The 18645-nt window shown below is 41.5% G+C and overlaps 1 protein-coding gene across 2 annotated transcripts in view; it reads left to right on the top strand.

Moving 5' to 3' along the window:
- The first annotated feature begins 481 nt into the window (after positions 1-481).
- The window catches only part of EIF3L (eukaryotic translation initiation factor 3 subunit L), an 89931-nt gene continuing 71767 nt past the window's right edge, over positions 482-18645 (top strand). The window contains exons 1-8 of one of the 2 annotated variants that reach the window (XM_073592612.1): positions 482-631; positions 5698-5749; positions 11991-12201; positions 15168-15247; positions 16660-16721; positions 16910-16979; positions 17067-17140; positions 17249-17420. In XM_073592612.1, coding sequence (XP_073448713.1) covers positions 605-631; positions 5698-5749; positions 11991-12201; positions 15168-15247; positions 16660-16721; positions 16910-16979; positions 17067-17140; positions 17249-17420 — 748 coding nt within the window. In that variant the 5' untranslated portion in view covers positions 482-604. Of the gene's footprint in view, positions 632-5697; positions 5750-11990; positions 12202-15167; positions 15248-16659; positions 16722-16909; positions 16980-17066; positions 17141-17248; positions 17421-18645 lie in introns of those variants that run through there. The other variant, XM_073592613.1, reaches the window with a different exon arrangement.

Here is an 18645-nt window from a genome sequence, read left to right as displayed (position 1 = left end):
TATTTTTTCTATTGGTTGAATTTCATGTATTTTTAATCTATGTAGCTATCATTTAGCATGCATGAGAAAATTGAGTACTGTCCGTGATACTTTTTTTATTTGCACTAACATACAATTTTTCAGGACAAGCTTTCGGGGTATGTCCCCTTCTTTAAGGTCCAAGCAGTATTTAGCATGCATGGAATAAATAATCTAACACCAGGCCCACTGCAAACTGACAAAGTTGCGAATATTATCGTGTTAAACATGCAATACATAGCTGGCATGACCAGACTTTGGCGGTAAAATGCAATTCTCTGTCTCTCCAATAGGTCACAGTCTTCAATCACCTCCTATCCGGGCAGACGCACACCTCGCCTCCATGTGCTTCCCATGGACAATACTACAGCACAGCTGGCTTTAGACCATGTGACCGACCACCACCAATCAGCTCCTGCGTGAGAACCAATGGCCAGGACATTGAGTCTAAAAAGACATCAATGATTGGAGTAGCCCCGTACCGGAAATTAGGTAATATCTGATCGCCGGAAGTGGCGCTCTCTTTCTTACTCTGTGTGCGGTGTAGTTGCCGGATTCGGCTTGTGTTGTACTGCAGCCACTGACCATGTCTTACGCGAAAGAGGAATACGAGGTGAGTCTGGTCATTAGAGATCATGTATTGGCGTTGCTTCCATGAGAGGGCCGAATGTCACTATGGTTATAATGGCGATGAAGTGAGATCGAGCTTTAGACTGTATCGAAATATTTGTATATACATTTTCCAGGGACAAGCCTAGTAGTTCTTTAAGATTTTCTATCTACACCATAGAAATGTACTATTCAGACTAGCAAAAAGTCTATACAATTCATTTATAAATTACAGTGCAGCAGATTGGGGTATATAGTGTATAGCACAGTATACAAATTATAGTGCTCCAGACTATGTCATGTACAGTATATAGAATGCAGGGTTTGAGACTGTCTTGTTCAGTATAATACATAGTAGAATACTGGTGTCCAGACTGTCATATTCACAATGCGGTGACTGAATATGTCATGTACACCCCAGTATACAAAATGCAGTGATCAAGATTTATAATGTGCATCATAGTACACACAATGCAGGGCTCCAGACTGTTGTGTAAATGTATAGTACAAAAGCAGGGCTCTGGGTTATGTTGCATACAGTATAGTACACAGAATGCAGGGCTCCGGGTTATGTTGTGCACAGTATAGTACACAGAATGCAGGGCTCCGGGTTATGTTGTGTATAGTACACGGAATGCAGGGCTCCGGATTATATTGCGTATAGTACAAGGAAAGCAGGCCTCCGGGTTATGTTGCGTACAGTGTAGTACACGGAAAGCAGGGCTTCGGGTTATGTTGCATACAGTATAGTACACGGAATGCGGGGCTCCGGGTTATGTTGTGCACAGTATAGTACACGTAATGCAGGGCTCGGGATTATGTTCCATACAGTATAGTACATGGAATGCAGGGCTCGGGATTATGTTGTGTATAGTACAAGGAAAGCGGGGCTCCGGGTTATGTTGCATACAGCATAGTACATGGAAAGCAGGGCTCTGGATTATGTTGTGTACAGTATAGTTCACAGAATGCAGGGCTCCGGGTTATGTTGTGTATAGTATACGGAAAGCAGGGCTCCGGGTTATGCTGCCCACAGTATAGTACACGGAATACAGAGCTCCTGGTTATGTTGCATACAATATAGTACACGGAAAGCAGGGCGCCGGGTTATGTTGCGTACAGTATAGTGCATGGAATGCAGGGCTTCGGATTATGTTGTGTATAGTACAAGGAAAGCAGGACTCCGGCTTACGTTGCGTACAGTATAGTACATGAAAAGCAGGGCTCTGGATTATGTTGCGTATAGTACATGGAATGCAGGGCTCCGGATTATGTTGTGTATAGTACATGGAATGCAGGGCTCCGGATTATGTTGCGTATAGTACACGGAAAGCAGGGCTCCGGATTATGTTGCGTATAGTACACGGAAAGCAGGGCTCCGGGTTATGTTGCGTATAGTACACGGAAAGCAGGGCTCCGGGTTATGTTGCATACAGTATAGTACACGGAATGCAGGGCTCTAGATTGTTGCGTACAGTATAGTACACGGAAAACAGGGCTCTGGGTTATGTTGCGTGCAGTATAGTACACGGAAAGCAGGGCTCTGGGTTATGTTGCCCACAGTATAGTACACGGAATGCAGGGCTCTGGGTTATGTTGCGTATAGTACAAGGAAAGCAGGGCTCCTGGTTATGTTGCATACAGTATAGTACACGAAAAGCAGGGCTCCTGGTTATGTTGCATACACTATAGTACATGGAAAGCAGGGCTCCGGGTTATGTTGTGTACAGTATAGTACACAGAATGCAGGGCTCCGGATTATGTTGCGTACAGTATAGTACACGGAATGCAGGGCTCTAGATTTTTGCGTGCAGTATAGTACACGGAATGCAGGGCTCTGGGTTATGTTGCGTATAGTACAAGGAAAGCAGGGCTCCTGGTTATGTTGCATACAGTATAGTACACGAAAAGCAGGGCTCCTGGTTATGTTGCATACAGTATAGTACATGGAAAGCAGGGCTCCGGGTTATGTTGTGTACAGTATAGTACACGGAAAGCAGGGCTCCGGGTTATGTTGCGTACAGTATAGTACACGGAATGCAGGGCTCTAGATTGTTGCGTGCAGTATAGTACACGGAAAGCAGGGCTCTGGGTTATGTTGCCCACAGTATAGTACACGGAATGCAGGGCTCTGGGTTATGTTGCGTATAGTACAAGGAAAGCAGGGCTCCTGGTTATGTTGCATACAGTATAGTACACGAAAAGCAGGGCTCCTGGTTATGTTGCATACAGTATAGTACATGGAAAGCAGGGCTCCGGGTTATGTTGTGTACAGTATAGTACACGGAATGCAGGGCTCCGGATTATGTTGCGTATAGTACAAGGAAAGCAGGGTTCCGGGTTATGTTGTGTACAGTATAGTACACGGAATGCAGGGCTCCGGATTATGTTGCGTATAGTACAAGGAAAGCAGGGTTCCGGGATATGTTGCATACAGTATAGTACATGAAAAGCAGGGCTCTGGATTATGTTGCGTACAGTATAGTACACGGAATGCAGGGCTCCGTGTTATGTTGCATACAATATAGTACACGGAAAGCAGGGCGCCGGGTTATGTTGCGTACAGTATAGTGCATGGAATGCAGGGCTTCGGATTATGTTGTGTATAGTACAAGGAAAGCAGGACTCCGGCTTATGTTGTGTACAGTATAGTACATGAAAAGCAGGGCTCTGGATTATGTTGCGTATAGTACATGGAATGCAGGGCTCCGGATTATGTTGCGTATAGTACATGGAAAGCAGGGCTCCGGGTTATGTTGCGTATAGTACACGGAAAGCAGGGCTCCGGGTTATGTTGCGTACAGTATAGTACACGGAATGCAGGGCTCTAGATTGTTGTGTGCAGTATAGTACACGGAAAGCAGGGCTCTGGGTTATGTTGCCCACAGTATTGTACACGGAATGCAGGGCTCTGGGTTATGTTGCGTATAGTACAAGGAAAGCAGGGCTCCTGGTTATGTTGCATACAGTATAGTACACGAAAAGCAGGGCTCCTGGTTATGTTGCATACAGTATAGTACATGGAAAGCAGGGCTCCGGGTTATGTTGTGTACAGTATAGTACACGGAATGCAGGGCTCCGGATTATGTTGCGTATAGTACAAGGAAAGCAGGGTTCCGGGTTATGTTGCATACAGTATAGTACATGAAAAGCAGGGCTCTGGATTATGTTGCGTACAGTATAGTACACGGAATGCAGGGCTCCTTGTTATGTTGCGTACAGTATAGTACAAGGAAAGCAGGGCTCCGGGTTATGTTGCGTACAGTATACGGAAATCAGGGTTCTGGATTATGTTGCGTACATTATAGTACACAAAATCTAGGGCTCCAGACTGTCGGGTACAGTATAAACAAATAGCCACTGCCCTCACCTCTAACTAGCCTTTGCAGAAAAAGCGCACATGGAAGGGCAACGCATGTAAAACAAGACCAAAGAAATTCCCTGCTCAACTTACCAACGAGCCAGCAAACAACGAAATGATCCTGTCTAACAGTATGTGTTAAACAGGGGTTTAGTCTGCACACATTTGCAAAACCAGGTGTAAGCGACAGGCCCTGTCAAGACACCCCAGTAATTTCTGTAGTCCTAACTCTAAAGTTTGAGAGCCTCCACAGTGGAAGCATATGCATTATAATGGATAGGCTAGAGGGCAGGTGAGCCTGGAGGGAGCCCATCCCGTCTTAAAGGCACAGAGGTGCACTGGACACCCAGCACATAGAACTATGGCAGTAAAGGTGTCCAGTGTATCCCCTCACCAATATTTCAACAGTACAAACCAATGGTCACTGCCCTCACTTGTTGGACTTTGCAGCAAGGAGCACATGAAAAGGCAATGCATACAAAACAAAATCAAAGAAATTCCAAGCTCAATTTACCGACCAGCCTGCAGACAACAAAATTATCCTGTCTAACAGTATGCGTTAAACGGATTTAGTCTGCACACATTTACAAATCCGATAAGTACATGGATTGCAGGGCTCTAGATTATGTTGGGTACAGTATAGTACATGGAATCCAGGACTTCAGATTGTCGCGTACAGTATAGTACACAGAATGCATGGCTCTGGATTATGACCTGAACAGTATAGTAGATGGAATGAAGGGCTCTGGATTTTTTGGTGTACAGTATAGCTGTGGACTTCCTAATATACAGTATAGTACACAGGGTGCAGGGGGTCTGGACTATGTCATGTACAGTATGGTACACAGGGTGAAGGGGGTCTGGACTATGTCATGTACAGTATTTTATACAGAATGCAGTGGGTTTGGACTTTGTCATGTACAGTATAGTTCAGAGTGCAGGGGTACAAACTGTGTATGTAAAGTAACATGCATAGATCTACGTAAAAATACAGAACAGTGTCTATTGTGGCATTGTACAGTATGTGCTTTAAAGAATTAAGTGTGGCGTTCTAAATTATTTGTAGCAACGTGTACGTAACAGAATAGCTTCTGCAGTGGAATAGGAGTTTGTAATATACAGCACAGGGTGCAGTGGTCTGAAAATTGTGTCTGTTATTTAGATCAGTGGAAAAAAATTCAACTCTTTTAAAGTGGTTGTAAAGTCAGAAGGTTGTTTCTATCTTAATGCATTCTATGCATTAAGATAAAAAAATCTTCTGTGTGCAGCAGCCCCCATAATACTTATCTGAGCCCATTTTGAACCAGCAATGTTGCGGAAGTGTGTCTGCTGCCTGGGACTCTCCCTCCTCTCTCTCATTGGTTGAGACGGCAGCGCAGCACCATTGGCTCCCACTGCTGTCAATCAGTTCAGTGGGCCAATGAGAGAGAGAGAGGACACACAGAGCAGCGGGTCAGGTGCCCCCATAGAAAACTGCTGTGTGGGGCACTCAGCAGGAGGGAGGTGCCAGGAGCATCGGCGAGGGACACGAGAGGAAGAGATCTGGGCTGCTCTGTTCAAAACCACTGCACAGACAGGTAAGTATAACATGTTTGTTATTTTTAAAGAAAAAAAACAAACTTTAGTATCACTCTGAGTCACGTGTTTGTTATTCTAATGTTTGTTTGATCCCCCTTTTTTTTAAATTTTTTTTTATTTATTTTTTTTAGGGTACCTCCTATGATCCATACAATTATCAAGCAGATTATGATGCGCACACAGGTATGTAAACAAACGTATTTTATATTTTAATCATTCTAATGTTAATTTGTAGCACAGTCTGCCAAAGTTATTTTAAAATTAATGACACAATATATTTTGATTTCATTAGAGCCCTTATTTGTTTAACAACCATGAAATGTTTTACTTGCACAGTGGTAAAGTGCATGGGGACAGTGATTTATTTGGAACATGACTAACAAATGACATCACTAGCTGCAAATCCTTGTGTTCAGCTCCCAGTGCTGTATTCATAGCAGTTAAAGCGTTTGTTAACCCACCCCAAAAAGAAAAAAAAAAAAATCCTGTTTCTTTAAAGCATTTTATACAGCACAGTGCTTGTGCTGTGTCATTTGGCCCCCTTTATCGCCTGTAATACCTGGCTGATCCTGCCTGGCTATGCCCTCCCCTTTGTAAACTGACCACGGTGTATCATGGTTGCTGAGCCCAGACATCGTGGTCAGTTTCCTTGCCTCCGTCTTCCGCAGCCCTGCTGTCTGTCTCCTCTGTGCTCCCTCCCCCCTCCCTCCCTCCCTGTCTGTCAGCTAGTGACAGGGCCTGCCCCTGCAACTCCTGCTGCTCAAATAACTTTCACATCTTCATACCATCCCCTGTGTGAATAATTTATAAAAAAAACCCTGCTATAGCTCTATACACAGCTCTTCTCAGCGGTCACCTGATCGGCCGGCTCTCTCTCCTCTCCTTTTCTCTCGAGTGACTTCAGCAGGGGAATCTTGGCCCCGCCTGCTGCATCTGTCAGACTGGGAGAGGAGAAAGCCAGCTGATCATGTGATCACTGAGAAGAGCTGTGAAATTAGATATAGCAGGCTTTTTTTTTTTTTTTTTTTTTTTTTTTTTTTTTTTTTTTTAAATCGCTCACACAGGCACACAGGATTAGAAGACAGAGGCAATGGTATGATGATGTGAAAGTGGCTTAACAACCACTTTAATGATTGTCTTGACATATGTACTGTACTTTTTAGATTGTTTAAAATGGATTTTGTATATCTAGACTTTTGTTGCCAGAATGTATCAGAAATAACTATGCTCCATTGTCACTAAATGTGTAAACACAATTATAACTTTTTTTTAGCAATACTTTGTTATTGAGAAAGTTTTCAAGTAGAACTCCAGCCAAAAAATGCAAGTCATGTTTTAACCACTTCCGGACCGCCGCACGCTGATATAGGTCTTAACTTTGAAGAGGGATATCTTTGTTATGGCAGCAGCTAGCTGTCATAACCCCGGTATCCTCTTCTTCAGTGGGCACTCTGGTTTCCAATAATAGTGGTCTCTGCGACTAAGATCACTTTTATTGGCGATGGGAGAGGGGCCCGAACACACAATAGCTGGTGTTCTGCTGTTGGTACTTCCATCATCTTTTAGACCCCCCCCATCCCTCCATAAAGAGTACCTGTCACTACCTATTACTGTCACAAGGGATGTTTACATTCCTTGTGACAGCAATAAAAGTAAAAAAAAATTTTTTTTTTTAAAACACAATTTATAAAGTAAAAAAATAAATTTAAAAAAAAAAAAATTTTTTTTTAAAGTGCCCCTGTCCCCGTGAGCTCGCGCAACGAAGAAAACTCATACGGAAGTCGCGCCCGCATATGTAAACGGTGTTCAAATCACACATGTGAGGTATCGACGCGATCGTCAGAGCGAGAGCAATAATTCTAGCCCTAGACCTCCTCTGTAACTCAAACCTGGTAACCGTAAAAATAATTTTAAAGTGTCGCCTATGGAAATTCATAGGTACCGTAGTTTGTCGCCATTCCACGAGTGCGTGCAAGTATAAAGGGCGACATGTTTGGTATCTATTTACTCGGCGTAACACCTTTCACATTATACAAAAAAATTGGGGTAACTTTACTGTTTGGATTTTTTAAAATTCATGAAAGTGTCCCTTTTCCAAAAATTTGCGTTTAAAACACCGCTGCACAAATACCGTGTGATAAAAAATATTGCAACAATCGCCATTTTATTCTCTAGATTCTCTGCTAAAAAAATATATATAATGTTTGGGAACTCTAAGTAATTTTCTAGCAAAAAATACGGATTTTTAACTTGTAAACACCAAATTTCAAAAATAGGCTTAGTCATGAAAGGGTTAAGCTGATTGTTTACTGTGAAAATGAGAAAAAACTGTCGGACAATCTTTTCCAATTACTTGCTAAAATTAAAGGGGTTGTAAAGGCAGAAGGTTTTTTTTTTTATCTTAATGCATTAAGATAAAAAGCTTTCTGTGTGCAGCAGTCCCCCTAACACTTACCTGAGGTCCCTCTCTGTCCAGCGATGTCCACGAGTGTCTCAGCCGTCCGAGATTCTCCTTCCTGCTTGGCTGAGACACAGAAGTGGAGCTAATGGCTCCCGCTGCTCTGTCAGCTAGCCAATCAGGGGAAAGGGGCGGGGCTCCATGTTTGAATGGACACAGGGAGCTGTGACTCAGCTCGGGTGCCCCATAGCAAGCTGCTTGCTTTGGGGCACTGAACAGGAGGGAAGGGGCCAGGATCACAGAAGAGGGACCCGAGAAGAGGAGGATCCTGGCTGCTCTGTGCAAATCTACTGCAACAGAGCAGGTAAGTATAACATGTTTGTTATTTTTATAGGAAAAAAACGAGACTTTACAATCACTTTTAAGTAGTTGTAACAACTTTTAATTCTGTTTTTGGAGTCTGCCCCTGGTGGATGTTTTGTACATGCATTTGTCAAGTATCTGGAGGCAATCTAATACATGTACTTAATAGGCTAACCGCACAATCACCTCAATCCAATCGAGCCACTAACATGTGGGTAGCTGCCAACATTGATATGTGTCCCCATTCCTAAACGAAGTACAACAGAAAAAATGCAGTGCTACCAAAAAAATATAAAAATAATAGTAAAAAATACATTTTTATGGAAATATATTTAAATGGTGAACAGTAGTGGTGACACCCTCTCCATAGGGGTGGGTGTTCTAATCTGTGTTTTTATATATTGTTTCACCAAATAAACAACATGTAATTATAACCAACCAGTATAAAAATAATGATAATATAATAGTAATGGTGTGTCCCCCTTACATACGCTACATAACGTGTTATAAAGCAATGCAGTCTCAAAATAACCAGTCCAAAAATGAACTCCAATGTGCATATCCTTAGTATTTCCCTTCCATACACGTGTGTGTGTGTGTGTGTGTGTGTGTGTATATGTGTGTGTCTATCTCTCTATCTCTCAGTTCAATAAAGTGCAATCCTCCTTTACTTGTGCTTGCTAACCTTTAATTGTATGTGAAAACACCACAAGACTCCACCAGTATTCTTAGCAGATCACCTTCATTTATAGACCTATATTATATTAGGACAAAAGCGTGTTTGCCCTTGAGGCTCAGTTCACATCTATGCGTTTTTGGTGCTTTTTGAAGAAAAGCACTACAGTTCATTTAATATGGTTTCCTATGTGACACATTCACATGTATGCTTTTTTCAGCTGCTGCATTTTTGGAAAGGGTCAGGGACTTTTTTAAATGCAAAATGGTGCTTGTTTGGTTCAATGGGGAAGCTGAAGAAAAGCATGTAGTGTGTTTTTGCTTCCATTTGTGTTTTTGTTTGTTTTTTGTTTGTTTTTTGTTTTTTTTTTTTTTAATCCACCCAATAGAGCTGCATGATTGTGATCTCGATTCAACCCCCCACACAATTTGAATCCAGTATTTGGACAATTCATGTAATCAGTGCAGAGCAGTTCCCTGCTCACAGCTGTCAAAAAAACAGTCGGCAATGTATATCAACAACATTGCTCAGCGCTGAAAGCGAGATAAAAATGAACTTTTGTATCTTTCTGTTCATTTACAGCTCAAAGGGATGAACTTCAGTCTGCTACTAGCTCATTATGAATTACTTACCTGAGATCGAAGTTCCCGCAGCGGACCTCATTCACCGTTCCGGTGGCCGACATCGCTCCCGGAGTTACTTCCGGGTATCGCGGGCTCTGTCGCTGTGATTGACCGGAGCTGTGATGACGTCACTGACAATGACCAGAGCCGCCGGTAACGGCACAGGCTAACTGAAACAACGGCACGTACGTGCCAGTGCTTCAGTGCGCATGTACCGATGACATTGGCACATGCAAATACAGGGGATATCTCCAAAACCGTGCTAGTTTAGGAGGTATCCAGTGTAGCTACAGGTAAGCCTAATTATAGGCTTACCTGTAGCAAATAGTGGTTGTTAAGGGTTTACAACCATTTTAAAGCGAATGGAATTTTTTTTTTTTTTGAGTTTTTATTAAATTGTTTCTCTGTTTAACCCCTTATAAATCCTTAATTTACTCTAATCAGCCTAAACTCCTTATTCTCCTCCATTTAATTAATTTTTTTCCTGCTGATTTTTTTTATTTACTTCTATTTTTTAAACTATTAATAATTAAAACTTTTTTTATTTTTTTTGCTTTGTTCATTAATATTTTTACACCTTTAACATATATTTACACATTTCACATTGAAAATAGCGCAAAATTAATAAAAAAACATTTATTTTATTTCATTTGTAAAATAACTTTTCAATGCTTTGTACTATTGCTGACCGCTAAAGTGTAAACAAAAAGTTGCGGTAGCTATCGGTAGTTTTTTATCGGTGAGTACTTAAAGTGGAAGTCCATGCTAAAAAAAAAAAAAAAAAAAAAAAAAAAAATCCCTGCATTTCTAACACTAACCTATCTAGCCCTGTAAAGAAAAAAAATCAGTATACATTTTCTGCAGGCGATCCGACCTGATCTTCGGCGGCGGAAGCTCTGAGTACACGTCCGACAACGGCTGTGAAATGAATGGGGAATGACGTCACCCAGAGTTACTATGGAGCTTCTGTTGTCGGACGTGTCCTCTGCACCTGCCCACGCAGCGAAGCTGTGGCTGGTGGTGGTGTGTTTTTGTTTTTTTTTTTCCCTTTAGAAATGCTTTAACCACTTCCCATACGGCCTCGGGAACAAGCGGTGATACCAGGAACATGGCTACAGCTGCATTTTTTTTTTCAGCCACTATATGGGCTTTCCTGTAGAAATGATCCAACACAGCTACCTGATCACCTCTACAGGGCACTGCCATTCCTGGGCTTTCTGGTGCAAGCCAGAAGCCTGGGATCATTGCAACCTATTTATCCGGCTGCCCGCAGAGGAAAGTCAGGTACACTTGTACCCACCCCTCCTCTGTGATGAATGAAACTGGAAGCAACGAGGATTTGGTCAATTCCAGTTTCAGTTTGTTTGTTTACAAGTGGTTACAGGCTTGTACAGCATCTGATTGTACCATGCTCATGCGCAAATGCAAACTTATACATAAAGTCCGATTTATGTAGAAATTCAGGAGCTCAAAGGACATTAGAAACAATTTAAAAAAAAAATAGATAACAGGGACGTTAAATAGTGGATGTGTATAGATGATTTTTGGTGACTAAGGATAGTGATTATAGTCCCTTTTATCCTTGCCTTTGTCTGAGATCCTGAACATACAGCATGATTTTTAGATAAAATATCTCATCTGGTTAGCATAATATGCCATGTCTATAATTATATGAATGGGTTTACCTTCTTAGACCCAACGCGAGAAGCTATTTTTATTCTAAGATATGCTGAAATAGAACCTGTAGCAGTATATGATTAAGGAATGGTGGAAGCACAGTTGAAGAGAGTCCATGGTGAGGCTTGGAACATGGAAGCATCTCTAGAGAGATAGAGGGACTGCAGGGGGGGTGCAGAATAGCTGTCAGGTTGGCATTGACTGCAGGAACATGAGGGTTGAAAGTCCAAGATTACCTATACTACCTTTTGAGAATGATATGATCACTAATAATTTGAGGAGCACCAGAGGTTTGTTGGTGTGGAACGAAGGGCGGAGGAGAGATTTACTTGGCGCCCCAGCTAATGTTAGGATTGTGCTGTCTTCAGAATTTTCAGACTGTGCATGAGTGAGCAGTTTTCTATCAACATTGGGGTACATAAGCCATTGATCCTTGTTCCCAGCTGATAGCTTTATACATATGTAGGTTTCCTACTTGTGGAGGTAATATCAGAGGAATGATCATCTTTAAAGAAAAAAAAAATGTTCCAAGAGCTTTTGACTTTCAAAGGCTTCTCATCTCGATAGATTGGTAGATGTCTAAGCGCATGCACTTGTGGACTTTTCAAGAGTTCAAGATATTTTTAAGCTTCTCTTGGATCTGTTCAAATTGGGATGTTGACTATTTTGTTTCTTCCTATGTTTTAGGTGATCCTAAACAGGATCTAGCTTATGAGCGCCAGTATGAGCAGCAGACATACCAGGTCATCCCCGAGGTCATCAAAAACTTCATCCAATATTTCCACAAGACTGTGTCTGATTTAATTGACCAGAAGGTGTATGAACTACAAGCCAGTCGAGTATCCAGTGATGTCATTGACCAAAAGGTTTATGAGATTCAAGATATTTATGAGAACAGGTATGACCATTGATTGCTAAAACAACCAATCCATATAGTCAAAAAAATAGTGGATGTGCTTTTCTACTCCTCAAAGTGCAGCTCTAGGTCAGCCAACACATTCAAACTGCTGTTCTCCCAATGTGGCTGATTTTATCTCAGCAGCTGTTATACTGGTATGAAGAGTGAATATAGTGGCTAATCTACCTATCTTAAATGTTAACCAAGAGCTGAGCTCTTCAACTGCCAAAAAAAACAAAACTCAGACTTTAGTATGTAAAGAATAGTTTCCCTCAGTGTAAGATGGGATTAAATGAAAAATGCCTTTCTATTTACAAAGCATAGCAGTGTCATTTACATTACATTGCTGTTTTCTATATAAACTGTTTTTAAGCTCTTTATCTAGTTTGTGAAAATAACCCTTTAATCCACCCTTCAGCTTCACAACTTAAATACAAATACTGTAGTTGCTGACTCTTAAGGTTCAGGTACTTACTAGTGCCTGAAGTCCAGCACTGTCTTCCAGCAGCCGATTCTTCTATCCTCTGTGGGTCCACAGTGCTGCCACCTGACAAACAAAAGCCAGCTGTGACTTCTGAGGAAAGCACTGTACATGCATGAGATGGTGTGGTAATGTGGGACTGGTTCTGCAGCCCCCTGGGACCTGTGACATGTCGCCTATGCGCATGTCATTCTTGCCAAGGTGAGAAGGTAGGAGCAGGTTTCTGTCCAAATAGCACTTTCACTTTTGAATGAAGGTCCACTTTTAGGTACCACTTTAATGACCTGAAGTCATAGATGCCCAGACTAGATTTAGTATGTTTTGGTTAAAGTGTGTGTGTGTGTTAAGGTCAAAAATGTTCTTCTATAGTTCCCTCTGGTATATAACACTAAGCCCCCCTGAGTGGATGTCATTTTTAAAAATATGTGGAATAATAGCTTACTTCAGAGCGCTCAGCTGACTGCCTGCCTGTCTCCTGTCCCGATCTGATAGCTGCAGGGAGAGGTGCTGGGAAACCCCTGCTGACGTCAAGAGAGGAGGAGAGGAGACCAGCGGGCAGTCACGTGAGCGCCGAACGACGCTCTGAAGTAAGCTATTATACCGCATATTTTTTAAAATTACATCTTTTGGGGAGCTCAATATTATATAATAGACGGAACTATAGAAGAAAAACACTTTTTTTTTCTTTTTTTGTGCAGGAGGAGAGGACCGGGGAGCTGACAAGCGGGGGGGGACAGAGGGAGACAGATACAGAGAGCAGGTCTGTGGCTGACTGAGGCATGTTACTCTGATCACGGTGTCAGGGTTTAGCAGCCCTAATTATCGTGGTCACTGTATAGCGGGGAGGACAGAAACTGGCAGGATCACCCAGGCATTTCAGGTGATACAGGGGGCCAAAGTACACAGCACAAGCACTGTGCTGTATAACATGCTTTAAAGAAATGGGAACAATATATTTTTTAGGGTTAATGAACACTTTAAGCTTTATATGGTTTTTAAGGGCATAGCAGCATTTTATTTGTTACATTTTTATTTTAACAGAAATGCTTTTTATGCTTATGTAAACATTTTTTTTTTTCCTATTCTTTTTATTAAAGTGTATCTAAACCCAATATATATTGTAGCTTACCAGTCCTTGGATATGGTGGCTGCATTCGTTTCCTGTGTCACAGCTGACATAGTAATCACAATATTATTTATTTTTATTATTATACAGGATTCAAATCGTATTTCCATCACATGATCAGGAATCCCTCAAGTTGTGCTAGGGACAGCTGGGATTGAGAGCCAGCAGCTATGCAAAGTGTCATGCGCTGTTGGCCTTCAAAAGGGACATTTTATGAATGTGTCCCCAGCATGGAAGTTTGAATTGGGGGACACTTATTTACAGATGGGAAAGGGTTCGCTAAATTAAACTTCTAATGTAAATGATTAGAGACTGATTATAGCCATTTGGGTCTGTTAACCCATTTTTTTGTTGACTATTACGTTGCTACAGAATATAGTAGTGAGGTAGTAGGGGTTGGTAAGAGAAACTGCTGAGTGCTGCAGGAGACACGGGAGATCAACACTCCTGAAAGTGTTGATTTACAGTTCGACTTTACAATGTGACTGTGCAGCAGAAGAATTGTTAAAGGGTAACTCTTATGTTTGGACTTAAATTTAAGTAACAGTGACTTTAAAGTAATTAAAGTAGCCCCTAGGTAGCAACGGCTGTTCTATCCTGCTACGCCTGTGGCTTACCTGACACTATTGCATCTGTCCAGGACCAGCTGTCACCTTTTCGGGGGTTTGTCCTTAACCTGTTGCTCACAGTGGGAGACCCACTACCTCCTCTGGTCCTCTCTGTTGTTTTTCTCTTTCTTTTATCCCCTCCCTCTCTTCTTCCTCCTTTCGTACTACTCATTTTCAGTTAGGCCTATTCGCCCAGCTTAGCTGGTATCATTTTAATTTGCCGTTATGGAACTCTTCCATTTGTCCGTACCCGCTCACCTACTTGGGTTTGTACCAAGTATTTTCTATTTTTGCTGTTTTGACATTACTTACCGAGCAACTCTGTATGGTGTTTCCTTTGGCTGTACACATAATGGTGATGTAGTTGTAACAGCATATCTTTCTATTTTGTTTATATTTCGAAATTCAGTAGACATATGTTTGTCTAAAGTGATTGTAAAGGGATTTGTTTTAAAAATGACAAACATGGTATACTTGCCTGCTCTGTGCAATGGTAAGTATTTAGGGGAGCTTGGTGGGGGAGCAGAACAGAAAAGTTTTTTTTACCTTTTTATTGCAGAGAATGCATTAAGGTAAAACAACACCTACCTTTACAACCACTTTAAGCATTCTTAAATACATTTCTACTGCTTGCCCTGTTTATAATTGACAGATGTGGCATTGCAGTTTAGTATTTAGAATGCCCATGTGTTTATGTTGCTTTGTGTATGTTAGACAACTTCAACTCATTTGCACTCCATTTGTAATGCAGTTGGGCAAAGTTAACAGAACGTTTCTTTAAGAGCTCTCCCTGGCCTGAAGCAGAAGCCATTGCTCCCCAAGTTGGAAATGGTAAGAATGAGAAAATATATACTTATTTTATTGGTCTTTAAATTGGAGATGATTTTAAATATGCAGACAGACTGTACATCTTGGTAATCAATGCTACAACAGTTATTGTGCTTAAAGCTGAACTCCAGAATAATTATATATCCTCTAAAAAGGCACGTGTATTCTTACTTGAATTTTGCTGTTTGGATTTGTGTAGTAATCCAGCACTAAACAACTTCTATACTTTGCCCTTCTAGTTTTCTGCAGGCAGCCTGTAGTGAATGTACCTGCTACATCCCGCCCACAGCTCTTCTGTCTGCAAAGGATAATTGTAGCACAGTGATGTCACCAATGTTTTATATGGCAATATCTGGGTTTGCAATGACATTTGGTGCATACAAAATATTATATCCTATTGTGGATATTTGAAGAATTTATTTACATAAAAGTATTTGTATCTGGAGTTCCGATTTGATGCAAACCCATCAGTCTTCAGAGTGTCAACAGTCGTCACCCTCTGCTTAGTTAAGTGTTCTTGCATAGCAAGACCACTTACTGTTATCTCACATATATATTATTCTTATTATTATAGCCAAATTTTCCACCCTAACTCCTCCCACAGTTTTTACACTACATAGGCAAGTAATATACCGAAATGTGCGGATTGTTCCCGATTGGTGTGCTGTTACTTTGTGGAACTTTTCGCGGAATGGTTCACAAAATATCGTCGTTTTTGCTGCGAAATTGGTCCCATAGGAATGAATGGGCAAAATGTTCAAAACTAGAGTGGGAGGTGACAAAAGCTGAAAAATCAGGACATGATTTCTAAACTGCCACCACTCCCTCATTTTCAAGCCCATCTACACAAATCTTATATCAAAACGTTCAGCTATCCCTGCTGCCACTAAACATGTCATTGGCTAAGCCATAGTCCTGATAGTTTTCACAATATGACCATTTGTTTGCAACTCATGCCGTCCATTGACATTCATTGAAACGCCACTCTAGCCCCCCCCCAAATTTGAAGGGCAATATCTAAACTGCGACCGTGCCTCCATTTTAAATATTTCAGAGACATACTATGCATCAAAATCTAGGTCTCGGTCTTGTGATTCTCACAATATAAAGCTCTTCGCTGTAGGATTTATAGTTTTTAAAATACGACTGTTTGAAGTACTGCACAGTTATTATAGCCATCATGATCCTGTGTATTGTGTATTGAGCAGTGGTTATAAAGCATAAACAGGGCATGAGCGTTGCTAGGAAACAGTGGTTGTAAACACAAGATGCTGAGACCCCCCCAAATGCATGTGGTCATACCTTCATCTGCGAGGCTTGATAATGCTTGTAGACTACTGGTGGAGGCAAGAACACTTCACACAATTTCCCCAGAAATTGTAGCTTTTCTAGTTACTTTATTTTCTTTCTTTCAGATGCAGTGTTCCTAATACTATATAAAGAACTATACTTCAGACACATATATGCGAAAGTCAGTGTAAGTATTCCTTGGGAATTTATTAGTGGTGTGGCTGTAGGGAGTACGGGGTGGGGGGGGGAGTAGTATTTTTCAGTGTTTGATCTGCCTTGTTTTTATCTGCACACCATTTCATACAGGACACACCATAAAAGTGCTTGCCTGGATGCCTTTGGTTTTCATTTAACTAACTGCATTTGTGTCTGTAGGGAGGACCCACATTGGAGCAACGATTTGAATCCTATTACAACTACTGCAACCTTTTTAATTACATTCTTAGTAAGTGTTTCTGAAAACTGGGTGAATCAAATTGTATAAATGTATTAAATGGAAGAACAGGGTATAATTTTCATCTTACCTTTGTAGATGCAGATGGTCCAGCTCCCTTGGAGTTGCCTAACCAGTGGCTGTGGGACATTATTGATGAGTTTATATACCAGGTATTAAATGACAGATGCTTCTGTATCAAATTTTTGTTCAATGTGTTTTGATATGTAAATATTGGGTTTAAGACTTTTTTGGCTTGAGCTATCTTTCCAATACTTTAGTTCCAGTCATTTAGCCAGTATCGATGCAAGACTGCCAAGAAGTCAGAGGAAGAGATTGAATTCCTACGCACTAACCCTAAAATCTGGAATGTGCACAGTGTTCTGAATGTCCTGCATTCTCTAGTGGACAAATCCAACATCAACCGTCAGCTGGAGGTGTATACCAGTGGAGGTGAGGGAATCATACTATTCAAACGTTGCTTTTGAGCAGAGTACTTGCAGGAGCATGGATTGTCCACCTGCCAGCATGGGGGGGGGGGGGGGTGGATGGGGGCTTGCTTAGTTGGTGGAAGGGGGGGGTAATATTTCTGTAGAGGCAGTGTGCCTTTCTGCAGTACTCCGAGGAGAAAAGAAAAATGTTGGCTACCCGTAGTGGCTGAATGGAGGGCAGTGTAGCAAGTCTCTTTCTTTTATATTGTGTTTTTTGGCACACTGTGTTAATCTTTAGTATGTTCAGTAACCTGGCAACCACACAAAATGGGGCTGCATGTCCATCACTGTGATAACTGCTTCCAGCTTCAGTCTGCATATACAGTAAAGTATGCTTGTTATGCTCATTGTGGAACTTAAGGGGTTAATCCTGTGCATTGTGTAAAAAGGCTGTTTCATTCTTTCTTCTCTGATCCTCCCCTTTTACTGTCCCCCGAGCCATCTCCAAACAGTACAGAGTCTTGGGGGCACTTTTGTTTTTGTGAGGGTGCATGTGATCGGAGCCAATGGGCACTGCCCAGACAGAGGGTGAGGGGTCCTGCAGCCTCATAGGACATTGAGGAGAGAAATTAAACTCCTCCTACAAACTTTAACCATTGCTCAGCTGGACACTGATAGAAGTCACAAGACTGCTATAAACTGCTGATGAGAAAAGATATTTAGCAGTTTGTATTTACTGAATACAGTAAAACCTTGGATTGAGAGTAACTTGGTTTGAGAGTGTTTTGCAAGAAAAGCTATTTTTTATTTTATTTTTTTATAAATTTTGGCTTGATAAGCAAAGTCTTGATATAAGTAAGTGTCACAACTGAGTATAAAAGAGAAGAGGCACCTTTTAAGTGTAGAAATATGGTTACATTTAATGAAGATTCAACATTAAGCAACTCACATGGTTGATAATTAAAACAGGCACATCTAAGTATGCAGGCATCAGGGGTAAAGCTGTCCACATAGACCATCCTCTGCACTGCCATTGACGTCATCCCTTCCACGCTGCACTTTAAGCCTCGCTTTCAGATTGCTCTACTGCAGTGTAGTCTTCCCGGTCACGATTGCAGACTGACAGCAGTGAGAGCCGGCGGTGCAGAGGATGGTCTATGCCAGTGGTTCTCAACTCCAGGCCTCAGGACCCACCAACAGGCCAGGTTTGCAAGATAACTGAAATACATCACAGGTGATATCACTTG

The sequence above is a fragment of the Aquarana catesbeiana genome, linkage group LG07 (genome assembly GCF_042186555.1).
Source record: "Aquarana catesbeiana isolate 2022-GZ linkage group LG07, ASM4218655v1, whole genome shotgun sequence".
NCBI lineage: Eukaryota > Metazoa > Chordata > Amphibia > Anura > Ranidae > Aquarana > Aquarana catesbeiana.
This window is presented reverse-complemented; position numbering and strand designations above follow the sequence as displayed.